This window comes from Maylandia zebra, linkage group LG23 (assembly GCF_041146795.1).
Source record: "Maylandia zebra isolate NMK-2024a linkage group LG23, Mzebra_GT3a, whole genome shotgun sequence".
NCBI classification, from domain to species: domain Eukaryota; kingdom Metazoa; phylum Chordata; class Actinopteri; order Cichliformes; family Cichlidae; genus Maylandia; species Maylandia zebra.
Genome location: NC_135188.1, coordinates 12,476,557 through 12,503,189, shown reverse-complemented (window position 1 = coordinate 12,503,189; position 26,633 = coordinate 12,476,557). Strand labels below are relative to the sequence as shown.

Here is a 26,633-nt window from a genome sequence, read left to right as displayed (position 1 = left end):
GCCTTTGTTGCATTCTGATGGCGCTCGAGTGAGTTTTTACCCTGTCCGAATATTGGCAATAGAAAATATGGACAAATTAATTTAACCCTTTATTACAATGGTTTCCTTTATTTTCCTTTTTTTTTTTTTTTTTTTTTTTTTTTTAAATGTATACAATATTCAAAAGCCAGACATTGGAAAAGGTATAATCTGTTATTAAAATGGCACATTTATTGCTACATTACTGTTATTTACAGGACAGTTCTCAACTATATATATTTATATATGTAAATATATATGTAAGAGAGAGACAGGCTGAGTCAGGCGCTCTGAGGACCAGCAGTCAACAGTGTCCTCGCTCCAAGATGTCAAGCTCTGTGCCTGTGAATGTCGTTAACACTCAATGGTCCAACCCCCTTTTATTTCAACAAAGATGTGACAAAGCTGTCGAAAGAAAGTTTTTAATTATGCTCTCGTGTGAACAAAACAAGTCCAAGCCCATCAGCTGAAACATTTACAAGCTCCTGCAGTGACTGGGGTGGCTGTTTGTTTGTCAGATTTCAAACTGTGTCTATATCAAGACTTCAAACAAGAAAGAAAAAGCTCCCCCCGCCACAGAAGTCCAGCCCAGGGAATACTAATTTACATCTAATCCGATTCTTCTCTTGGAATTGCCATCGCAGTATCCAGTACACAGATTGATCATGTGACAATAGACAAAACTTCAAAACACAACTTTTTGACTTAAGTGATCAAGGATGTCCCAAGAGTCTCCATCAACACCATCAAAGAGCTGGAAGAGTGAAAGGTTGGGGTTTAAAATTGTCACTAGTGACGACACATACTGAAAGTCACTGCAGCGAAGGGCTTGGACGCCACAATGCAGAAAGTCTTTACACCTGAAAATAAACTGTCCACGCCGACACCATGCAGCACATACCGAAACAGGTTTCTGTGCATCAAAAGCAGACAAGCAGAGTCAGAAGCAGCACCTCTTGAACCCTGCCACGCTTTAGCAATACAGGACAGACAGAAAACTCAGGACCTGGACCCGTGACCTTCACTAACACAGCAGATTGGACAATCCAGTTGAATATTTCAGGGGAAAAAAAGAGGAATAAAAACTAAACAAGATCTATGTAACATTTATTTATTTTAACTAGATACACTGAAAGAAAAATCTCTTTATACCATTTAAACTTCTTCCTGAAAACTGAAAAAAGCATTAGGAGAAGGGAGGGTGGGGGAATGAACAAGTACCTCTTTAATCTCCATGATAAATGAAATGATATGGTTCACAAAATAAAAACTGTCTTAAATGAAAAAAATAAAATAAAATACAAGTTCAGGCACTGATAAGGCATCACTCTCCCATCATGACATCTTAAGTCTTGAGAATGAAAAGGCCACACTATTGATTTGTATAGGTCTTTTTCTTCATCTCTTTTTGTAGAAATTAAACACACAAAATGCTCCACCTCCCATTTGTGATTACATGTTGGTAAAAAGAAGCCATTCACAACATGACATGACATGGGAATAACATCACAATAACACTGTTTTTGTTCTCCATATTGCCCTTAACCTTACACCCAAACACGGGCATCTGCCTCCAAAATAAACGAGCAGGAAGTTGAACAGCGAGCTGCACGCCAAGCGCTGCTCGATTGAGGACAGACATCAGAAACAAAGAAGAGTGAAGTGAAAACTATTACACGGTACTGACAAAACCCAGGAACACAACTTTGAAAATGAAGGCGATCCACATTTGTATGGTAGCTACATTCAAAAACCAGTTGCATAATTACTGTTAGAGACAAAAATCCCCTCCCCCATTTTTCTCCAGCGCCCCCTGCTGGGGTCAGAATGCCTCAGCAGGTCCGTGGCACCGATTCTGCCCACACGCTCCCAAATGGACAGAAAGAATTCTCTTGGGTAGCTGATGAGACGCTTCACAACTAAAACTGGAATAAAAGGACACACCAAACGCTTTTAACATTTTCCATTTGTCATCCCGTCAACCCTTTTCCACCGCCATCCCAGTTCAATTTTGAATTAAATGTCAAATATCCCCTTATACAGCTCATCTACAATACACTCTAAACTTCAAACTAATATTGCCATTTATGTAAAAAATCTACAATGTATAGACTAACAAAAAATATATATTTTTATATATATTTAATTTTGAAAAATGAAACAGAATAATGTATGAAGTGAATTTACACATCACACTTCTCTCGGTAAGAAACGTGAAAACACACTTACTCAGGAGAAAGGTGAAGGGCTGCAGTTCAGTGGGAATGCTCATTTAGGAAACAAAGCTTCGGTTACACAGAAGCTCGTCTGCTTTAACGCCCGTGGACTGATGAGATCCCTCCGTTGTAGAAACCCAGATTTTCTTTTTAAATTTTTTTTTTTGTAATTTTTGTTTTTCTCCTTTTGCTGAACTTCAATTAAGGGGAAATATTCGAGCCGTTAAGTCTGTTGGCACCATCAAAACCACTTCAAAGATACAGCACTAAAGGGCGCTGTTCACTCAGCGAGTAATTCAAATGGCTTTCATACAGACTTTCACAGGGACTGAAACGTGAAACAGGTCAACACTCAAAGTCCAGCCTAAAACTACATGACTGTGCTTTCGTCTGTGGATGCTTTAGTACATAAAGCGGTACAAAAACCTGGATCGATAACAAGCAACTACTGGAGTAACACTTGAATTTGTGGTCAACAAACAGGAAGAACAGTTTTGTTTTGTTGACAGATTCTCCCACTTGGATAGATTATCGTCTTCAAGGGAGAAGTCTTCAATTCCAAGTCTCCAGATGCCTTGTGTGATGTGACCGGGCTCCGGCCAGAGACTGTCTCTAAGTCAGAGTTCCGTCTTTCATGCTTCAAGCTGCGTTTCAACTGTCAAAACTGTGACCTTTGCCTTGTGACCTTTTCCCCAACCTCCACACACACACACACACACACACACACACACACACACACACACACACACACACACACAGAAAATAATTTTGACAGTTCAACTTCAACTATGGGCTTGGTTACATAACATATGTAAGACTGTACCATCACGCTGGGAATGACATACATTAAAAATAATTGCTCATACACATAAGCAATCCCTCACAATAAATGTTCCTCACATGTAAAGCAATTTGCTTAAATGTCAAATAGAAAACATGTAACAATTAGGCACAAATCCTTGATTCAAATCATTTGTTTAGGTCTCTCTCTCTCTTCTCCCCCCCACTCCCACCAGAGCACCTCTCGGCAGTGTGTGAAGCCCCAATGTGTGGCAGGACAAAGAAATAAAAATAGTACTCCTGTGTTCCATCATCATCATCATCATCATGTGGAAACCAGGAAAAAAAGAAAAGAAAAAAAGTTTACATGTAATTAAAAAAAAAAAAAGAAAGAAAAAAAAAAGGCAGTTCTTCACATTTGAGCTTGTAGTCATGGTTGGGAGTGCGACAAACAGGCTGTGTCAGTTTTGGCAGTATGCATGTGTGTACGAGTGTGCATCTTGAAATTTGAACGGACAATACACAGACATGTCCACATACACACGCTCTCACACACACACACACACACACACACACACACATACACACTTGAGAATAACGGGTGGAAGAAATCTGTTAAGGCCACATCCTCTGACAGCCAGAAAAACACCACCAGATCTGGAAAAAGGAAGGAGCACAATGACATAATGCAACGACATTCCTGCAAAACACACAAATGATAGAATATGACTGCGGGTATTGTATACTTGCAAGTAGGTTAAATTCTAACACGAGTCTTTTGGGCCTACCTGGTGTTACATGTGGCCAACTGGATTGTGGCCATCTCCACCCATGCTAGGATGGCCTCCTGAGAGCTGCATGGGTGCTTCACCCACCACCCCAGACACCTTCTCTTCCTCGCGGCGTTTTAAACACGCTGCCTTTGGGTTTAGGTTACGCTCTGAGAAAGATGAACACAGAAATGAGCCTTCTTAGTCCTCGACAGAGGTCCACAAAGCTGGGATTTTCATCCATAAGAGTACATGCAAACTGACCTCTGACTTGTTGTTCTAAATTGAGGATGACATTAACAGCTTGGTGAAGGATGAGAAGTTTGGTCTGAGGTTTGTCGTGGCTGAGGTGCAGCTGGCACATCCTCCCAAGCTCCTTAAATGCCTCGTTGATGTCCCGTACCCTAAGGCGCTCACGGGCATTGTTAGCCACTCGTCGTTCCCTCTCGCGCTCCATCTTCACCTCGGGGGGAAGGTCCTCATCGTCTTCCTGACTGGTTTCAAGCAAAAATGAAAGGATGAAACTACAAAACAAAAGTGCTCATTCTACCAGTTCACAGTTTTAACCCTCTCAGGCTCAAATTAAACTTTCTGTTGCTAATGCACATCCAAGTCCTGCAGTGGTACTTCTGAGTAAAAAAAACTCATAAAATATGTATGTGGGGTAATCGGGTTGTTAGTTTTTAACTGTTGCAAATCGGCAACGCCTGCCTCCAGAGGGTTAAGCAGACTTGTTAAAGTGCTGGGAAAACATTACTGAAGAAAAGTGCTGGGGGCAACATGTGTCTTGTAATGCAACACTTGAGTTGCATTATAAGCCAGCAGTTTATATGTGAATGAGGAAGAACACTATTTACATTGTGGAATTATTTGCATCACTTTGAATTTGTGGAGGGAAAAAAAGGGGCAAAAAAACAAACAAATGCAAAATGCAAACTGTGTACAGACTAACGGCCTCTGGACAACATAACCAACAGGCGCAAAGAATCACAAGGCCTTTTTTCTTTTTGATCCTGCAAATGCACCTTAGTAAAGGGCTCTAACCTCATAATACAAAAGTTCATTTTAAAAGAAACAATTCCCAACACTGCTGAAGAAGCAGTTCATATGATCATTTAATTAAAATGCTTATCCCACACAAGTTCAATTAGAAAAACATTATCTGCTGTGTGTGAAGTGTTAGCAGATTTAAAATCTATGTCTTGTAAGAAGCTAAGCATGGTAAGCAGCTTTAGCCTTCACCTTTACAACCCCGAACTTCTTAGGATTTTGTGCAGCGTTGTTCATTACTGTGATGCTGGACTTGGGATAAATGTCTATTGTTTCATCCTTGCATTTGTTTGTAGTCTAAAAAGCATTTTGGGTTCAAATTTCAAAACTTCCAGGTGGTAACTGTGCAGAAATGGTGACTAATGAGTAGCAAAGTTCAGAATGAGAAATACTGTGACGACTCTGTCGAGCAGAGATCGTTTAGACATCAGCTCCAGCGGCATTTGTTTGCTCAGTGGTGCCTGGCAAGAGCCCACAAAGCATTAGAAATTGATTCTCTATTGGAGAAACTTACTCATCATCTTTCTGGTCTGAAAGGCCAGAGAGCATCTGGAGGGTCAACGCCTCCTTTCTGAAAATGTGACATGAAGGGCGAGGGGGGAGTTTGACATCGTTAAAAACCTAACAGAGCCTAGGCAATCACTGGGAAACACAGGAAAGAAGAAATGCCTGAGATGAATTAAACTTGTATAAAAGTGACAGCTGACTCCCTTTATATTCTCTTAGTGACAAAACGATCCTCACCTTTGTTTGACAAAGTAATAGTTTAATTCTGTAAAAATCAGGCTCAAAGTTTTTAAAGTTTGAGGTGAAAAGACTAAACGTGCAAGGACCTTACCTTGTTCGACTGCGTGCCGCTTTGGTGTCTTTCTTTTCCTCCTCTGACTTGTCTGCAACAGATGAATTTTCATCGTCCTCCTTGTCTTCTCTTTTGATATCTGAGCTGCTGGAGGAGTGTGAGGAACGAGCCAAACCACCCGGGAGACCTACGGACAAACACAGTGCGCGAAGCTTTAATATTTTCAGTTTCAGGAGTGCATACAGCACCGGGGAAGCTGATGAAGTCCAAAAGAAATCTGTGTACATGTAAAATAGACATTTTTATAATTAATAATCATTAATCAAACTTACTGGTAAAGCCTTCTGGCTGGCTTACTGCTGGTGTGGGTCCAGATGCGTGATGACCGTGCAGGAGAGTGCTGCTGGGAGGAAGACCTGTGGGCTCCTCATGTTTCCCACCCTGCTGGTAAAGGTGGAGAACGGTCACGATAGACTCACGAGGACAGATCGAGCAAAGCTGATACACAGACTACAAAGCCCCCCCCCCCCAACCGAAATCCAGGAAAAAAAAAACAAAAAAACAACCCAAAACTGACATGACGTATATTGAAAATAACTGAATACTTTTTGACATTAATAATAAAAAACAAACTTATTTGCTAATATTTTTTGGAACTGGTTTGACATAACTCTGAGACAAAGTATATAAAATGAACTCTTGCTGTACACCGTTTGGCCAGCAGATGGCACAAAGCATCACCACTGTGATGGTTTTTTGTTTCTGGTGGAGATAAAACCCAGACTAATTTTTCTGACTGATTTTTCCCCCCCCATTTAATCCAAATCCTTTCTTGGAAAATAGAAAATATTTATCTGTTCAAAAGGACAATTTGTTGTGCATCATAAAATTAAACACACAACAAACTTTCCCCTAATTGTAAATCATTTCCCACGTCTCAGTTTTCTAACATGTTTTAAAAACCGGAGCATGTTCGTTTAAACCTCGACACTGACACAGCCTCTTCAGGAGCGTACCCAATTTGAATCTCTATGAATGAAAACGTAGACCGCGCCAATGCTTAGACGAGGACTTTTGTCTGCTTTGTGTTTAAAAGCAGCATCACGAGCCCACACCTCTCTTAAAAACAAAAGAAAACATGTTGAACAGAGCAGGTGACTCACCATTGCGGGATGTCTGTTGCTGAGGGCAAGACTTGCATTGGGGAAAGCCGGAGAGAGGCCTCCGAGGCCCCCGTTGTGTACTGAAGACAGCAGGCTGTGCATGTCAGAGTGGGCGCCCTCTAAGCCGGGGCCCTGGCCCACAGCGTGGCTACGGAGCACGTGGATGGCCTCTTCCAAGCGATCCTCCATTTTACTCTGCTGTATAAATACATGAAAGATGTGCTAAGCTGTCAAGATGAAGGTGGGACATCAACTATTAAAACAAGTAACGGCATACAAAGGCTAGAAGAACACACCCATACCGGCAACGTTAGGTTTTTAATTACGATTGATGAAGCAGAGAAATATTTTGGCATACCAGTGCATGTGGTGGCCCTTCATAGTTGGGTGTGGTTGGTCTTTGCCACTGAGACTGAGGTCCTGCAGGGAGAAATATTGGGTGTCGGTTAAGTAGCATTTCTCAACTTTTCACCAGGTGGCACTGCAGACACGTTTTTCTGCTGAATAACATTAAAAACGCACAAGAAAACATTCACTCAAGTTCAACACACTCATTCTTCGATGACAAAAATGCAATCGGGTCAGACTGAACAAGTGAAATGAACTGTACTCATTAAGGTACTGTCCAGTTCACGCTGATTCATTAACCAAATCTGTGGTTGCACGGCAGAGATAAAACCACCTTAACTCAGTTTACCAACCTTTTGATTTGCTAAATCTACACAGCCTTGAGGTTCATCAGCACAATGCAGAACTGATACAAATTTTCCACATATTTCAAAAAAGGATAAACTTAAACATCTGTCATTTTAATTAGATTATCTTTTATTGTGAGTTTTTTGAAGTACTAACACCGTATGAGAGAATGTACCTGCGATGGCCTGAGGAGATCCAGGAGTAGATGGAGCTGAGGAGAAATTATTACTGTTGTGGTCCGATGGGTAAATCTGAAAGTATGAGCAGATAAAAACTTCAAATTCAATCTCCTGGGTTCAAAAGGTAAAAATACTCATAGGTAAACATGTCCATACATCTTTTAATGTCTAAACCTTCTTCTAAAAAATAAAAGTAAACAAAAATAAATAACATTAAATATCTAATGGTTAGATATTTCTTATTGTCATGACCTTGGAAATGCTTAAGGACCCAGGTTATTGTAAGCAGAACAGCAAAACAACTGATTCAAGAAGGGTTTATAAAAATTTAACTATGCCACTTGAAGCCAAAAAACAGCTGTTTTGGTTTTTCACTCCCCCTTCAGGATATTTTTTTTTTTTTAAAACAATCAATCTGTTTAGGATAAAAAACTCTTTATATCCAAAATAATCCTACACCATCTAACTAACATTTTTGCCATTTTCAGACACTCCCCGAGCTGAATTTCCACTCATGTCTCCAACAGAATTTACCATCACTGCTGATTTTCACTTCGTTAGAGGATATAAAACTCTCGGGAAAATTATTTAAAGTGTTTTATTGCCCAGCACTAATTTAAAGCAACAAACAGAGAGAAAAGAACTCACTGAGGCAAGAGCCTTTCCAATTTCATCTCCTGAACTGCCAGCTGTGGTGCCTCGGTTGGCTGCAGAGATAAAATAAATGCGAGTCAGATGACTTGTTAATCTGAAAAAACAACTCAGTCTGACCACGTAGCCGTCGAACCAGTGACGGAGAAGTTTGCGACGCGCTCTTTTCAAAGGTTCTTTACCCATTATGCCTTCTCCGTTGATGGTGGGCGTGTGGTTGTAGGTGGTCGGGGCCGAGTGGAAGCCGTTGACCTCGCTGCTGTGCAGAGGATAGTTCTGTGGGGACAGAGGCAGGGGTGATGTTTCTGGGATACAGGTAGCGTCATAAAGCACAAAAGCCGTTCACAGAAAAAAAATAACCCAATCTGCATCGTGTACTTGGCGCCTTGAGAATGGATGTTCAACATGCCGTACCCAAACAATTAACAGCACGTTTAAAATAAACCACGATGACTTATACTGTTGTTACATGTTGTTATGTGGATGTTACCACAACATCAACCATCAGCATGGGATTGAGGCCATTTCTACTCACCATCCTGTCCTGTGGATTGATTGCAGAAAAGGAGCCTGGTTGTCCAATGTGAGGGGAATTACCCAGCATGGCAGAGTAGCCAGAAGATGACCAGGGGTCATCTAAGAAAAAAAATGTTTGGAATTAATATGAAAACAGTTCAAAGAAGATTACAGGGCAATAGTAATATTTTATGAAAGGTTACCTTGCAAGTAAAAAGAGGTAGGGTAGACTCCAGGCTTAGCACCAGGATATCCCCCATTTTCTCTGGTATACTCGTCACCAGATGTGGAAGCATACACCTAAACAAAGAGACGTGACAAACAGTTGGACTACGGTTATACAACACTACAATACACACCAGCGTTCATGTGTGTTAGCGGTTTACTATGAATCCTGAGCCATCACGAAAGATGAAGTACTGTGGCATTGATCCATCTCGTCTTTGCTATGGATAACCATTTAATTACACTAGCGCCAAGTGACCACAAGATGGCAAGAGGGAGTCTGCCAACGGTGGAGGAGGAAGGCCGGCTCCTCGCCCGTGGAGGAGAACACAGTGGCCATGGCATGCTGGGCACAGCGACGGCTTAGATCCCAGTGCACAGTGAGCACTTCCTCTCTAGCTCCTAGGACCCCAGTGACATCGCACTGCCTGGCCTGCAGCCCCTCCCTATAACACACTCGGTATCAGCTCGCACACATACCATGCATTCAGTGAGCCAACACACCCATCCATGCACAATCCAAAAGCTATGTCCTCAAACTCGCACTAGAGCGTCAGAGGATTGAAAATGACAAAGAACAGCTCTGGTTAATATTGTAGACATTTTAAATACTTGCACCTTAAAGAATTCAACTGCACATTGTTCCTAAATATTGCAAACGACCACTGATGCTAGGCCTCCGAACACAGCAACAGAAGACGGACATGAGACGCCTTCAGTTTCCAGACTATCAGCCACCACTGAGTCCTCCTTTTCCTCTCCTCCTCTGTACTACATGCAGACAGAGGGAGAGAGAAAGAGAATGGAGGCTATGCTGCAAAGAATGCTAATCCAGAGAAGGGATTTTTTCTGTAATTTGATTTAACAGGGAGAAGTGGAAAGGGAATGGAGAGATGCACTTCTAATTACAGAGCCATCTGCCTGTTCCTGGACCACATCCAACTCCACAGGCAGCTGGGCTGAGGAGAGGGAGAGAAGAGAGGGAGAGAGATGGGGGCTGGGATCCAGTCAGCAAGACAGAGAGAGAGGGAGAGAGAAAGAGGGAGAGATTGCAGTGGGTAGGGGGTGGTTAAGGGGCAAGGGGGAGGACTGAGGGGGGAAAAAATGAAGGCCCTGATGATTTATGAAATGGGTAGAGAGATAAGGGGTGTTGAGGGGGACAGGAGAAGGTAATCTAAATGACTTAAACAAAGCTTGATATGGCCAGGGGAGTGTGAAGGAAACAGGGGATTTAAAATGATCACGGTTAATTCAGGGGAAAACATGATGGAGATGGCTTCATTTAACAATAGGCTTTGAGTTGTTCTTTCACGGGGAACAATGTCGAGTGAATCCTGCCGCTCTAGATGGGAACACAGGACTACACAATGACTAGTGCTGCTGGATAATTGTATTCTCAGGAAGAAAGGGATTGCTAGGGTAAAATCCTCAACTAATAGGGGTTTAATGTAATTCAGGTTATGACCGTGTAAAGGTCTCTACACCAGGAGGAGAGAGAGAAAAAAAAAAGCAAAAACAAAAAACACACACACAGAGATATATATAAAAAAAAAAAAAAAAAAAGCGGCTTGTGGCAAGGGGTGGGGAGTAGATGAAGATTAACATCAAACTAACCTCAGAGCGCTTTATTCAACCACAGGGGTTTGTGGTTAGTATACTGGACAACTAGGGGGCAGAAGAGAGGCTCCTCCATGTTTTTTGTTTGTTGCACATGAAAAGAGGCGTACGATTTGCACGGTTAGAGGATCTTGTGCGCAGGTAACGCTGGGAAACTGAAGTCAGCTAGCTCGAGGGCAATTGAGATATGGCGTTTACAAAGCAAAACGATTTCTGAAACTCAAGTGGATAAAGAAAAGTAGAATATGCTGATGAGGTGGTTTAAAAACAAACAAATAAATAAATAAAACAGCGGCAAGAGAGGAGTGTGGGAAGAAGGAAAGACCACAGGATCATCACCAGCTATCATTAATCTGGGCTCAGACACGGGGCTAAGAGGCCTCACAAGCACTGCGCCTCACAACTGGGTCACTCACAGGGGGAGGCCCACCCAGGCCATCATGTGGTGAGGCGTAGGCAGAGGGCTGGGTGAGGTGGGGGAGGGGGGTTCACACACAGAAGTCTCATCATTCGCACTAAAACCACGCAGCCATCGTTCACGCTGCGGGGACTGACTGAGGTTCAGACAGTGAGAGAGTGGGAAGAGAGAGAGAGAGGGCCTCGACCAGACAGAGCGTTGACACTCCATCTCTGTGATGTAGTCGCTTTGGCGAAGCCTGTCTGCACGTAGAGGTTTCGGCAGCCACTTCAACGCGACAACACCCACAGGTGGGAGATGGCAGCAGAAGCAAATTTCATAAACAAACAAGAAATCAAAAAAAATCTGGCTAAGCACAGAGTTCGCCGAGTTCAACTTTGATCTGTTCCCATAGTTACACTCAGAGTCAATCTGATAAACACCAATCTAATCAATGCACAGACTGTAAGTCAACTTAAGAGTCAAAACGCAGCTCTGTTCAAGTCTCCCTGAATTTCCTGTCAGACTACACTTCAAGACGTCTTGTATGGACCCTGTCAGACATGCAAGCCTTTGAATGTGCCTTCTTTATGCGTGTAACGCTATCAGCCTTGGTCTGAGTGAACGCCTGAATAAAAATCTACGCAACATACAATAAGATTATTTTAAAAACAAACAAAATAGGGCAAAGATGGCTAAAAATGTTTGAGAAATTGATTTTAATCTTTTCTTCTGCTTGTGTTCATAGCATAGGATATGTTCATCTTCGAAGTCAGAAGACGCTTGTGCAGTGGCAACATTTTATATTGATGATCCACCAGCAGCTTAGACATCAAGACAGAGTCAACAGCAACACAGGCAAGCCACACACGACCAGGTTTCTGAGTTTAAATAACCTGCAATCACTGCACAAGACACATAATGAAAAAGATTCCTAGTCTGAGTAACAGCAGCACATGCTGAGAAAATTCTTTGTCAGCATTCACTGACTGTATATTCAAACATGCAACAATGACTAGTATCTCCAGCTATGGTTGGCTGCCATCATCCTCACATCAGCTGCATCAGCAGCTGCCAACTCTTATAATGTGACAGTACAGTCTGGGCCCTGCGAGACACTTCTTTACCTTCGAGCAACAATTTCTCAGTTTTAAATATGTTCAAACAAGAAATGTAAACACAACTTCATCCTTTTTGTTTTGTTTTCCCAGGCTCAAACGTTACAAGTAGCCCAGCATTGAGGAACTAAAACATAGACACTGTCATGTAAAGAATTCAAACTTTGGACAGAATTATTATAATTACATAATTAGCTATACATCTACCTGTTTGCACACTATAAAGGTGCAAAAAAAAAAAAAAAAAAAAAGACAAATTCACAATATTTTACGGATATTTGTTTGACTTTGAGCTCGATAAAACCAATGAAACCTTGAACTACATCAGAAAACAAGACTTGAGACCCAAACCTTGTGCAATTTGTGCGTCAGCAAACCGCGAACCACGTGTTCTATCAAAGTGTATCATTCAATCTAGGCTACAGAAAAAGGTAGGTAGACATCAACAAAGCACCTAAAAGCCTGCAAAATTACTTGACTACATGACAATCAACCCAGAAAACCACTTGAAACCACTTGACTATACAGACAACCACAGTGATGATGTTTACTGGGGCCTGAGTTGCCTAACTGTCAGCTCGCTAAGAGTCTGACTGAGCAGAGGGTCTTTACCCCTGTCTGTCACAGAACTGTTCAAGCAGAGCGAGGACAGCAGTGTGTGTGTGCAGAGAGAGAGAGAGAGAGAGAGACGGCGAGAGAAGGGACTGGCTGCGAGCGGTGTAGACGAGCAGAAATAAGCTCTTACCGAGGACGGCAGGCCAGGGGGTTTCCGAATCTTCTTTGGCTGGGTTTCTACATACAGGCAGCAGAGACATACAGAAAATGTTTAAGAGGCAGGAACACAAATACGGACTAAGTGAGGGTACATGTCATGTTAGCATGTTTGTATTTTTAAAGCTAGACCAGAAAATAAAAATAATTAAAAAAAACAAAAAAAACAAACAAGATGCAGCAAGTGCTTGCCGCTCTGTACGCGCATCAGTTTGAATGAAATGCCAAAGTGCATTCGTGTGCATACACTGTAGCTTTGTATTTAGATTTATGTTCAACAGAACGACAAAGAGAAAACCGTTTTGGTCCCAATGATCTGACGACACATTTTAAACGTCACTTTGGGCTACGGGTCATTGTAACGGACAGTTTTCACCATTTTTGGAGCTACCGAACATAACGCAGTTAAATGGTCAATAAATAATCAGCAAATGAATTAATCCTGAACGACACACATACAAAAAATAAGTACTTAGTAGCCACACTGCATGCCCCATGACGTACCTATGGCTCCTTCAGGCGGCCTTCTCCTGGGGTTGTTAGGATATGAAGGATAAAACTGAGAGCCAGACTTCAGACCAGAGGGTGACATGGCATCTGGGCTGGGCATCGCAATGTCGCTAGGAAGAAAACCAGGCTAGGGGAGGACAGAGAGATAAGATTTACTAATAAGACACACAGAAGCGTGGGAAAGCATGGTTTCTTTTCTAAGAAACCAAGACCGTTGTCAATTCAAAGTGCCCGACATGAAAAGAGAACTGAAAATACGGGGCGTCTTACACACAGGCAAACTACATGAAATTAGGTCACACATGTATCTCGCGGTTAAACATACCTGGTTTCCAAACGAAGAATACGGTGGTCTCTCATTTTTACCTGTGAGGTGAACATGATGGACATTTAAACATTAATTCAAGTGAAACCCTGAGCTGTATACGCAGATTAAGACGCAATGGACTGTGCTAATACAAATGAAAAGTAGGTTTTTCTAAAGTACAAAAAGTCCAGAGATGCCCTCCCTTTTTTTCCCCTCAGTATGCTCAGCTGCATAAAGCCGCCCGCCAGACAAAACCCTAGGGAAGGTTTCTGCTTCAATACCCCAACATCCCCAACACTCAACGAATGAGCACACACACACACGCACTCACACACAGATATAAACATATGCATATACATACACATTCTGCCATCCAGAAGACAGCTCTATGGTCATAAATATATGCACGACTGTCCAATCGGTCTCCATCAGTTTCTTAAAGCTGGCGTTTGACAAGGCAACATTCATCTGGTACCAAGGATGACGTTTTTATATTTTGTAAACTGATACGACTCAAGTGCTAAAACTTAAACAGATAAAAGTCACATGTATCAAAGTTTACTTAAAGGAAGCAGAACATACCAGCAATCCCTGAACTGATGAATGGAGAGGACAAGGCTTCGTGCTCACTGTAGTGGGATCCTTCTCCATAACCCTGTGGGAACAATGGCACACATAAGACGACTAACCATAAAAGGCCAAGGATGGCAGACACTAACCTCAGGCATATAGACTAACACGCTTACATGGCCAGCTACATCTTTTTAGCACCCCTGCGTGGCTTAGCGCTTACCCTCCCTCTGCTTTTCTGTCTAACAGGATCCATGCCAAACAAATCTGCATCAGCTCGAGGGAATCAAACCAACTTTCTTAATTATCAACTTGTGGTAATCAAAGCTTGCTGCATCCATTTCACCCCCCTGTTCCTTGTATTTACACAGAGTTGTGCCAAGACAGTTATGGTAGATGTGAAGCTTGCAATTACCGGTGGGCTTCGACAGAGGTTTGGGCTACCAGAGAGCTTGCCAATGCAGGATCCTGGGCCAAAGTTATTAGGTAGAACGTAAAACTACAGCTTCAAATTGCATATGGCACACAGATGAGAAAAGTACTAAGCTGTAGTTGTGGTTGGGGGATAGGACGTTTGTGTTTTCATCTATGGCGCAGCGGTTAACTGAATGTGAGTGAGTGACAGTGTCGTGGCATCTGGTGTTAAAGCTTTGCAAACTTAAAGTCATGAGCGACTGAAGAGGCCGAGTGTATGCATTTGGAGCTTACCCGTCCTTGGCTGAACGAGGGGCTGTTCTGTTCCGCGGAGCCCCAAGACCCAGAGCCGCTACGCTCGTCTATTGCTGCAGAGACACACAATGAAAGGTAGGGAGGAACGGCATTAGTCCAAACAAACTAGATACTAGAAGAAGTGAGCAGTCCAAGGGAAGAACCTTAAACGACTTTAATGTGCATTATTACAGACATGAACGGTTTTGACTATGACTATAAGTGGCCACAATCGGCATTTCATAAGGAAGCCAAAGAATTCACACTGATCAAAGCAAATTCTCTGTTATGTTAAACGTTTTCCAAAGATACACGTAGGATACATGCTGTTTTTTATGCTCACTAAATAACAGGACGTTTACCATAAGCATTCTAATGTAATCCAATTGTTGAGAGAGTAACATGTCATCTAAACCACATTTAAATTCCACCCAGTCAATTTGACAAACAATGTGTGGTGCCAAAAATTGAAATGCTATTTTTTAGGTAAAGAAAAAGCCGATGCGGAGCACAAAGAAAACACAGCCAAAAGACTGGTGGAGCAGAAAACTCCAAAATACCCCCATCATCCCCTTCTCCCTGTCTTATGCACTAATGCTATCCAGGCTCTCTGGAGACACAAGGCTTAATTGCATGCTGATTTGCATAATTGTGCATATTAATGCGGTTTCCTTATGAATATTCATATTTCGTCTTTGATTTTTTTTTTTTGCCTAATTAAAAAAATGTGTGTGAGAAAGCAAAAGAGAGCGAGCGAGTGGAAGGAGAAAGCAAGGGGACGGGGGGGGGGGGAGAGACAAGAGTGAGAGGGGTCTGGGTGAGATCAGCAGCCCGGCTGACGAGCGAGAATGAGTGATGAGACTAACAGAGCGGTGCAAGCACCTACACACGCTGCGACAGCCGTGATCTATGGAGCTGATGCCAGTGGCATGGAGAATCAGGCGAGCCGCTAGGAGAGGGCATCCGAAAAGATCGGCTGTGCCGAAAGGCCATGGCACTACTAAAGCGCAGCTCCACCGTCAACCATGTCCGATGGCACAGGACGTCAGCAATGAGCTCACCGCTAAATAAAGATGACAGACTTTGAATGGAGACACTTAAGCCAAAGCTCCATGCCAGCAGAAGTAGTACCAAATTAGTGAGACAAAAATCTAGTCTAGATGAGAGGACTCAACAATGTCTGCTTTTAGCCTTGCAAATTTTCATTCAAACAACTTCTCTTTTCCACTTCAAGACACTCTAGCGTCATCCAAAACTGCTGTTAGACCATGAGTATTTTCACAAATACAGAAAAGTAACTGGTGACACACATTTACGCATCGCCGCTGTCGACAATAACCTGCACTCTGCACAGAGTTGAGAGAGTAACTTCATCTTCGCAGCTATTTTCAATACCCCACTCATCCGCCTGTGAAGCCTCCATTTGGACAACGGGGGTGCAGAGGATGAAGCGAAAGCACGGCTGTGCAGGAGAAGTCTGACAACGTTGTTTCACACTTAGTGGAGTAATTAACTCGGAGGCAATTAAACAAAGGTGGAGAGCTGCCGAGGTGACACTGACGCCTAGGAGAGCCCAGCAACGCCAGAAGAGAGATCTTCCTATTGTTGTTAATCTCCTGTCACGTTTCATGTCAAACAAAATTTCAGTGGTACTAAATTAGAATTAGAATAAACCGTGTATTACATTATAGGTGCTATTGTGCTGCTCCACATGCTGCCATAAATATTTTTACGTCCAGCACAAAAACAAACAGTGAACATAGTAGCTATCAACTGTTATCAGCTGTTGCTGTAATTGATCATCATGACATCACGTAGTCATGATAATGCTACTGGGTAGCAGTGCTCACACATTTCCTTACGTTCTTTGACAGCACGCCGTTTGTTTGTGCTGCATTTTATCATTTTGCCAGAAGAATACTTTTCAGTGTTTCTATAGTGGTATTTGTAATCACTAATAATGACAAAAAGTCCTACTGAAGTACATCAGTAATATATTATTTAATTATTCACCTTTTTAAAAACAAATAAAATTTCTAATTGAAAGAAAATGACGATGAAAACAGTTCTGACTAAACCCTTACATTGGCGTCTCCTCTCAGCGTTTACACTGACAAGGCCTTCCAACGTTACACAAGGACAGCAACAGAGTACTTAAGAAATGAAGCTCATGCCAATTAATGCATCTAATCTCTAATCAAACTTCAACCATTTTCAGTCTAGAAAGGCAATGTGACCATTACTACTTTACTTTTGAAAAAATAAGCCATCAAAATTATTTAAACTTGCACTTACTTACTTCAATTTCTTTCAGTAAGCAAATAATACTACCACTAAACACACAATTAGTCTGGATTATCATTAATAAGTCGAAGGTTTAGCATGAAAACGACAGGTTCTCTGGATTTCTATCACGTCCATCTAGATTTTGGCATGACCAGTGCAAATGTACTCAACATAGCAAGGCAAATACTGACTCACAAGCAGAGCCCAGAAAAATATTTATTCACTGAGCCACAAACTTTCTAAGAGCTGCGAGCTCTGAAAACATTTAATTTAGCTGAAGGAGGAAGCCACTCGCCTTTGAGATTTCCCCTTTCTGAGGGCTTCGATTTTCCTGCTGCGACAAAGTAAAGTACAGAAAACTACAGTACGCGACAGTCCTGCAGCTGTGTGCAGGCGGACAAGTTGAGGTGCAAAAGGTAAATGCAAAGCTAGCCAGTTAGCCACCTAGAGAGGCTACATGTGACAATTGTTTGTTGTGATCTGAGGAAAGCGAGCTTGTCACGTCCCCTGTATTTGTGTTTGTGTGTGTGTGTGAAGGGGGTTGGAGACGTTGCCAGCAGCTGCAGAGGTGACAGAGGGGACGCCTGCCTGAAGGCTTGTGGGCTTGGCCAGCTCCCACCACACCGTCACACTCTGCCTCCCCTACTTCTTAAACATCCCACACTTCTTGCCAATCCTCTCCTCTTTCCTCTAACATCCACTCTACTCTCCTCGACACACCCACACCCAGCCACCCACACACACACACAGGCCACTGAGGAAGGGAGGACGCCTAATGCAATTAGCACCCCTCTGAGCACTTTTGTGCTGATGAATAGAGGTGGTCTGGTGGGCCACTGGGCTACTTGCGGCCGTTCCCGCGCTGCTGGATCCCTGAATAGACAAGCCGCCGAGGTGACGTCATAGATAGGCGTTGTGGTTTAATGGACATCATTTAGAAAATAAGTCGGTTTCCTGGCCCACAGCCATGCAGTACTGTTTCCCTTACAGTGGCTAAGCTTCAAAAACAAAACAAAAAGAGACAACTAAACGCCACATGTACCCATTCCACCTACAAATAACGCACATTCATTTAATGCTGTAGTTTTAATAACATGTTTCCTCGTATAGTCGCGTTGTAGTCGGTGCACTGTGCGTGTTATAACACGACACAGATCTACGAGAACCTCTTAGGCTGGAATTTGCACATTAGCTTTTTGGCTTTCTAGTGCCATTAGAGGGTACCTGCCGATCTCCAAAATGTTAAAGGTGGCAGCTTTAAGTATCACATTAAAATGGGTTTCAATGACCGAGGGTCACACTTTGGGACGTGGGGAGGGGTGAGGAATTAACTCCTCACTGCTTAGTAATTGCCTGCTGTAATAGAAACAAACAGAATCCTGCCTTCCACAGGCTGATCCCTCTATTCAACAAGCTCTCTCTCCCACTCTGGCCACTCTCTGCATGCTGGGCCAGTTTAAGAGGCTGCAAGCTGGGGGTGAGGGACATTGTCTCAGATTCAAGCCATTTCCTGCAGATCAGTGGGGGTAAGAGCCCTGTGCTGTGTTGGGGGAGGAGTGTTTTACACTTCAGGGTGGGGGAGTCGTTTCAAGTCCATAAGCCCCCTTCTTTGCCTTTGTTCCTCAGTGGCTAAGTTCTCACTCTGGGGAACACTGGGGAGTGTGACTCGATTTCACACACCAGGTTGGCAGGGTGACAGAGGAATGAAAGTAACATGACTTACTAATAACCTTCAGGAAGAGAAAAAAGCTTACTCAAAGCCTTCAGGTGCTTGAGTGGTTTAATTGCGGATAGTTTCACCTTTAAAACTGAAACAAATACGAAAATGGATAAACAGACATAGAACAGGCTGCAGGGTTTCAGTGAGCATCTTTTTTTTTTCCTGGGACTGCTTCCATTACATTACTCAGTGTAATACATGTAAACAGATATAACCACAAACACTTTGCTATACATTTTTCTTTGGCAGAAGGTTGATCCAATGAAAACTATTCAGTCTGTGGATTAGAGAGAGGGGGGGGACGTCAGTTCTGAAAATATAGCTACAGTCTCAAATGAAATTCTGTAGAGCAGCATGCACCACAAATAAAATTTACCTATACGAAGGAAGTGGAAAAGATCTCAAAACATCGGTAAATAAAACTGAAACTGTCTGCACGATAAATACCACAAAGGTTAGGTTAGAAATTTTCGTCACCTCAGAGGGTTGACCTTTAATGTGTGTGCTCCATTATGTCATCTGTAAATTACAAAGAAAAACTCTTTTTCCCGTTACTCCAGTTTTACATTTATAATACCGTTAAAGAGCACCGATTTAACAGCAAATTTGCTTAATGTTGCCGTGTCAAATCCCACATTCAGCCACCGTAATGTCAATTAAAAAAAACGAGTGGTAAGATTAAGAACGGTGCACGAATCAAAACTAATACAGTTTAAGAAAAATGCAGTGAGATCAAGCCGAAAAGCTTACCTGATCCACCAAACTGAGAGCTGGCGAGTGTCATCGTTCTGTTTTTCCCATTGGCTACTGGAGGCGCGAACATCTACAAGACAAAAGCAGTGAGATACCATAAGTAACAAGGAAAATGATGGCACACTTCACACATCCTATTTTCACTAATGGCTAACATCACATCACACACACAAACACATCGTTCAGTTGTGAGTACCCCTCCCCACCCCCTCCACCTTACAGGCATTTCAGATTTGGATGAGTCTAAAGTGAGATATAAAGGGGATTTTAAAAAACAAAACAAAAAACTCGATTTAACCATCTATAACTTTCAGCATCAACAGAAAAACCTAAAAATCTATCAAGTTATAAATATTGATTTTAAACATAAGTGAAGTTTTATTCTATGGCAAACAACGCATAAAACAGTCTAATTAAGTTAGACCCCAAACAATACAAAATACTGCCCTTTGAAATGAAACTATAATGACGTAACTGACGTGTGTTAATAATGTCAGCAAGCCACTCTGGGTTTTACCACAGGACCATCTTTCAGTGACACGGCCAAAGTCTGCTGTACAAACCAAACATGCCTGTAACTAGGACAGAATAACACAATCTTCCATTGCCGCACGTGATTTTTTTTCCTTTTTAAATGTATGACATAGCCAAAGATTCTGATTAAAAGACCATCTTTTCTTCCATTACGTTTAACTGCCTAATACACATTTAGTTTTCTTTATGACACGGCCAATCTCACTTGCTTTCCTATGAGCAGACAACAAATAAACAAAGAGGAGGAAATTCGTTTGTGTAACGTTCAACAGTTTCTCACCCAATTATCAATGTCATATTTAAACAAAACATCTGCTGATACAAATTGGCAGCTGATCAATCTGGGCTTTCCTAACAAACCCAAGTGACTAACAATGAAACCTGCGACAAAGCCCTGCTCAGAACATAGGCTAAGTTTCTTTGAACTCTAGCACAAACAAAGCAGCTAACTGCAACAAACAGCATTATAATGGTGCTTTACTAATAACATATGCACACAAAATACATTTCTGTTGTTCTCTGCCGTAGCAAAACAACATCAATTCAACTTTGGGGGAAAAAAAGAAAAAAGAAAAAAAATCTCATAGGACATTACGTCTGCTAACGACAGCTCACTGAGAGTCGGAGTTTGGAATTACCGATTATTCTTTGCGTATAATAATTATCCAGGGCTTGCAACTTAGCCTCGCCAGCTATTTGGGTTATTGAGGAGAAAAGAAAAATCTAACACAGCTCCACCGGGGCTCCATGATGTTTATGTCAGCTGAAAAAAAAGCTTCACAATAAACTGAAACGCGGGTAAATAAAGCTCAACAGAATTCCTCTATCCACTTTGTAGATAATGTCTGGAGCATAGCTCTCACAGCATCTTTGTGAAAATGTCATCTTAAAGACTAAAAATGTGACAATAAGAAAGGTGGAAGCTGTCTGCTCAGCCACGGTCTTCTATCACAATATTTCCCCCTAAGAACCTCCTCACAACACAAACAGCAGTGAGATTATTTGTACCGTTTCCTGTAGCTGCTCCTGACTCAATATTTACATTTTAAAGTGGATTCTGTTTGACGGCAGGACGATCAACTTCCTCGTAACCTATATCTCTGCATCACCTCAGTAATTGGGTAGCCTAAAGTGTGACTTTATTCTCACCCATCACCTGGAGTACAGCATGACTTTTACCTGCACTACTCTGATGCCAAGAATGAAATATCTTGATCTGACAGAGAGGCCGTTATACAGAGATTTTAACATTTCTATTTGTAACGTTAAGCTTTTTTTTCCCCCCCCCTTGGTCTTTATCCCACATCCCTCTGACCTCCGCCTATGCCCAGACCTGTATCGCACTCTCCTCCTCCCATAGCCACCCACCTACCACTGCCACCCAGAGCCCGCTCTCTTACCGCGCTGAAATCCAGGAGGTCGCTGAGTTCCTTGTCAGTTTCCACTGCAGCCATTCTTTGCTGCTGTTCGTTCATACCCTTCAGTTTCTAATAAACCCTACGAGAGAAATTTGCAGATACAGGATTTTAATGGCGCTAGCAAACACAAAAAGAAGTTACATGTTCCTCTTAAACAGAGATGATGGCAAAGGATGAGTTAAACTATCCTACTTTGTCTAGCTCACACCCCCTTCGCTTACGCTTTTTTATTGGCGGGTTTTTTCTGTCTCATTAGACACCAGTGCAGGGGTGCAGTATGTCAGCAATTTGGCTAAAAGTAATTTTCTCATGACCTTTTTTTTTTTTTTTAATTCAAAAAGTTCCCCAAATATGAAAATTATATGCAGGTCTTATTTAAATGTTGCATATTTGGGAAATAACTCAATGAAACATGGGCTAGCTACAGCAAAAAGGACAACACAAACCTACTGACCACTACACACCATAGGCAGGTCTACTTAAAAATGCAAATTTCCCCTCAGACATTGCCTTCCCATCCAGGCAGTGGAGGAGACACCGCCATGAAGTGATGAATACTCTGCCTTCAGTCAAATCACTTCTAAGTAATGACTTTAAAAAAAAAAAAAAAAGTCTTTCATTTTACGCAACCCTGGCAAATAACACAGCCATATGTCGATCATTGCTACATAAAAGAATTTACAATTACAGACATAATTGGGACTATTGTTAGCCCAAGGAAATAGGGGTGAAAAGCAGAGCTAATGACTGTATGCAAACACGTCATTACCAAATTACCATATGTCAACTCAGAAAGGACCTTGTCAAATGACACAGTGAGCACGAAGACTGGATTTACCCAGTGTTTTGCATTCCAACGCAAGCCTGAGGGCCGCTCTCTGATGCCGAGCGGTGTTTCTCTACGCCTCACAGGGAAACTGGGGGTAAGGGAAGCAACTGGAAGAACAGAAGCACTTGGACACCAACAGGTGGTGTACTTTTACAGCCTCTTTTCCAATTCAGCACTAGCATAAACAGATGTTATAAATAATAACAAAAAAAAAACCAAACAAAACAAACAAAACAAAAACAAGAAAGATGCACATCCTGGAGAAATGCAAGTGTGTGATGTAAACACGGGGCAAATTTGGAGTTTTCTTAAGAAATAAAAAGTCTAACTAAATCCTTTGTCTGCATACACGAGAAAAGTTATTTCAAAGGTAGCCAAACACTGCTGTCCCAGTACAGAGAAGGCAGAACAAGTGAGACTAATTTAACCTTGGGACGAGGAAAGGAAGTGAGAATACACAAAACACTGCCCCAAGTGTAAATAGGCTAGAAATATGGCTGTCATTGCCATCCCAAACTTTTAGAATAAGACGCCCTACAAAAGGAAAATCTGCCATGCACACACACACACACACGCTGCTAAAAAAAATGACTTTAGCACAGAGTTAAATGGAGCAGAGCACATGGAGGGGCTTAATGTTAACAAAATGGCATCTTCAGCTAGTGCTGGATCAATATTTGAAGAAAGCACATTGGGGGTCTTTGTCACCCACACAAGGCAGAGAAGGCAGGTCACTCTCCACAAAAGGACACTGCACTTCCAGTTATCACAAAACACTGAGCCAAACCGAAAACAAATCACCACTTAAACTTTATAATAAACCCTAACGAGTTGGGTTTAGATAGCTTCCCGAGTTTTTGGCTTTCAAACACAATGATAGGCCAAATTAGGTCCCTGTTACTTAGCCAAGAAACAAGCATTTGAGGTTGTGTCCAATCCAGCCTGCTGTTAAAAAACAAAAAAATAAAAATAAAGGGGGGAAGGCTATAACATGTTTATAACAATGCTATTACTACAAGAACACAATGAGCATGTTCTACTGTTGATTCAAACACTGCATGAAAGTAACGGATGTTGGGGCCTCACGCCATAAACACGTTAATAGGAATAGTTTTACAACAATGCCAGAGAACATGTGCACCACAGGATGCAGGCTGCACATTATTTGATCAGATCCGCTAGGCCATATCCAGGGACCAACCTTCCCCCCCCCCCTCTCTTTTTTTCCTTTCTTTCTTTTTTTTTTTTTTTTTTTTTTTTTTTTTTTACTGTCAGCTAAACCCACTCACGGCTTATTCTGATCCGCGGTGACATCGTCCACAAGACCAACAAACTACACGTCTAATCAGTGTGTAAAACAAGTACCACGGCCCTGACCGCCCAGAACAGGAGCGAGGCTCCAAACTTCATGCAACAGATACTAAAGCTCTTTCTTTCGCATGTTATTAGGGTCCAATCGTGCATTATGAGGGAGCAGAGTGGAAGAAACGGTGGGGGTGGGAGCATGAGGAATTTCCTGCCAAATGTGCAATAAAATAAGTCTAGCTGGTGGCCAGACACTTCCATAAAGGAATGTTTAAAGGGCTACCAAAGGGATTTTATGGAAAGTTTTTCCCGGCCTGTTTGGAAAACACACGTCGGTACGCATCACAAAGTTCAGCCAAAATGCTGGACAACGTAAAGATTTTATATTTTCCCTCGGTGGCTCGGAGCTAAAGCGGCTAAGGCACACGGTGGAAAAAAACAAAAAAAACAAACCGAGGCTCGTCGGGCAGCTCGAACATTTAACGTTAACGGGCTCTTTTTGCAGAACAAAGGAGTAATTTCCTTCTCTCTGTGGTCGATGCGGAGACCATCACACACTTGGCTCGCCACCTCAAACCAGACAAAAACTTACATCCCCCCGCTTTAACCACACATTCCCGAAAACTTTTCGACAATTTGCAGGCGTCAAAATACGCGTCAATGAAAGCCGTCGAATTCGTGCAACTTCCCCCGAAACACGAAGTGTACAGAGTGTGTTTTTTTTTACCTCTCCTCCCCGTGTGTCTGGTATCCAAGAGTAAAAAGAAAAGCGGAGACTCGCAAGGAGAAAAACATAAAACTTCAAGAGTATTTCGACCTCAGTGCATGAAACGCATTGGAGCACAGTAGATGTCTTCCTTTTGTCCCGGGAAGCCTGTTTTTTCCACACAACGCCCACGTGTTTGCCTCTCTGTAACAAGTCTGTGTGCAAACAAATCTATTATAGTAACTAATCTCACGTCTTCCTTTTTTGTTGTTACAACTGAGATGATTTCATTCTTCTCGTAGACATCTTCACCACCTCCGTCCACATTGTCAGACGCAACAACGTATCCCTCCGCACAAACGTGACGGCCTCAACGCCAGCGGTGTCCGATTTCAAACGCCTTTCGGAGATGGGCTGTTTTTCAGAGGGGGAAAATACACACTCAACGTTTTCCGGTACTCGAAACACGGGAAACCTGTACCCGCGACGCTTGGTTTGGGCTCCGGTATCTGTAAGCCTCAAAATACGGGAGCGCTACGAGCACTAGCGTACCCAGCGGAAGGCTATCGTAAGAAAGTTACCTGCGATTACACAGCAGCAGCTCGACGAGATGGCACGATAAATGCGAAAGAGCTCAGCCAATGGGAGCGCGTGTGTTCATGATTGACAGCAAGGGAATCGAGTGCGCGGCCGGAAAGGCCGTTAGGGGCCGCCTTCTTCTTGACGCTCACTTTCCCTGTGTGCTCAGGGAGGCTGGCTGAGGGGGCTCCGTGCCCGCTGACATCATTTTATTTATGCGGTTGGTGTGCACGCTTTTCCATTTATTTAAAAATCAACATTTCTAAACGGCGGCTTTACATATATCGATTATTTCTGTAATTGTGTACTACTACTGCTACTTTAAGATTTCGCAATAGTTATACAATACTGTATATAAAACTAGCTTAATTTCTCTAGCTAGTTGTTACACTGACATATGCATGTTATCTTTTACATATAGGGTACATGTGTATAGATTATTTATGTGGTGATTGCTTACCTTCATTTGTATTAACCCAGCACATGTAAGCAGTATTTAATGTGGACATTTCCAGACAATGTCCACTTTCTCTAGAGTGTTTAAATATTAAAACATCAGCTCAGTTGCACTCATGGCATTAATAAATCTGATGCTTATATAATGTGTGGTGTACTTTCAAGACCCTTTCTAATAGCTGGGGGGTTTTCTAACCAAAAGTCTAAAACACCAAAACAATACTATATTCAAAAACTTAAATTAAAAACTTACACACATGTTATCAAAATAAATCTTCTGTCTCCACACACTCAGCCAAGTGTTTCTGCAGGCTACTAGTTTTTAGATCCGGTCCGCTTCTTGTGAATGAGCTGACAACCATAAGATCAACATGGCCCTAGTAACTGCCTGCTCCAGAGCAGAGCGGAGAGGAGGGAGAGCAGAGTATAGGATCACAGAGAAGTGGGGGTGAGAGGGAGAAATACTTCAGGAAAAAAAAAACAGTTCAAACAAGGAGGGCACACGGAATGATCAACTGAAATTAAACAGTGACGCTAAAATGTCGCTTTTATAAGGTAACCACACCAAAATGTAGACGTAGACGCTAGATCAGCAAAATTGTCATGTTCATAATGAAATGCAATAAGTTTAGATAATGCCGTTACCGACTCTAATGCCACTGCCTTTATTCAATATGCACGCAACCTGCCAGTGTGATTGTGCTCAGATGAAAACACACAATAACCTCTCTTTTCAAAGGTGTATGTAGGTGTTAGACAGCTGTTGTTTTTAACCTGAGGGCATACCATGTCAAAGAAGAGGGAAGTTAAGAGGGCTGTCCTTTGTCTTCTGCCTATAAACTAGTTATTATTTTATATACATTTGGGACCGATAAAAGAGTCCACAGAAGCATCTCTTTGCTATCAGAGTTATCACTATCAGCTACTACAAGAAGGCTATCATTTGAGTTACTGTGTGGGCAGGATGCCCATTCTTTGGGTGTGAG

At 42.2% G+C, this 26,633-nt stretch overlaps 1 protein-coding gene across 5 annotated transcripts; it reads right to left on the bottom strand.

The window, feature by feature from the left end:
• Positions 1 to 424: 424 nt before the first annotated feature.
• tcf3b (transcription factor 3b) lies at positions 425 to 25,214 on the bottom strand. Of its 5 annotated transcripts, none has more exons than XM_023155548.3 (21): positions 25,194 to 25,214; positions 21,755 to 21,851; positions 19,818 to 19,890; positions 15,062 to 15,135; positions 14,366 to 14,438; positions 13,802 to 13,842; positions 13,471 to 13,603; positions 12,941 to 12,987; positions 9,042 to 9,138; positions 8,858 to 8,958; positions 8,505 to 8,598; positions 8,320 to 8,378; positions 7,668 to 7,743; positions 7,155 to 7,216; positions 6,797 to 6,994; positions 5,966 to 6,077; positions 5,673 to 5,820; positions 5,349 to 5,405; positions 4,049 to 4,278; positions 3,803 to 3,954; positions 425 to 3,671 (listed from the first exon to the last, which is right to left on the bottom strand). In XM_023155548.3, exons 2-20 carry the CDS (start codon positions 21,827 to 21,829, stop codon positions 3,809 to 3,811), a joined length of 1,896 nt encoding a protein of 631 aa, XP_023011316.1. In that variant the 5' UTR covers positions 21,830 to 21,851; positions 25,194 to 25,214; the 3' UTR covers positions 425 to 3,671; positions 3,803 to 3,808. The 5 variants fall into 5 exon arrangements, with proteins under 5 accessions (XP_023011316.1, XP_004552806.1, XP_012774973.1 ...); XM_004552749.5 differs by lacking the exon at positions 25,194 to 25,214 and adding an exon at positions 24,634 to 25,187; XM_012919519.4 differs by lacking the exon at positions 25,194 to 25,214 and adding an exon at positions 24,634 to 25,187 and having other exon boundaries at positions 5,966 to 6,074.
• Between the last annotated feature and the right edge of the window lie 1,419 nt (positions 25,215 to 26,633).

Excerpts from the sequence above, each read along its gene's own strand:
- tcf3b (XM_023155548.3), bottom strand. The coding sequence starts at position 21,829 with ATGAACGAACAGCAGCAAAGAATGGCTGCAGTGGAAACTGACAAGGAA. Across the intron at positions 7,744-8,319 it reads TTGGAAAGGCTCTTGCCTCA|ATTTACCCATCGGACCACAA; the intron begins GTGAGTTCTTTT and ends TCATACTTTCAG. Across the intron at positions 5,406-5,672 it reads GCGGCACGCAGTCGAACAAG|AAAGGAGGCGTTGACCCTCC; the intron begins GTAAGGTCCTTG and ends TCACATTTTCAG.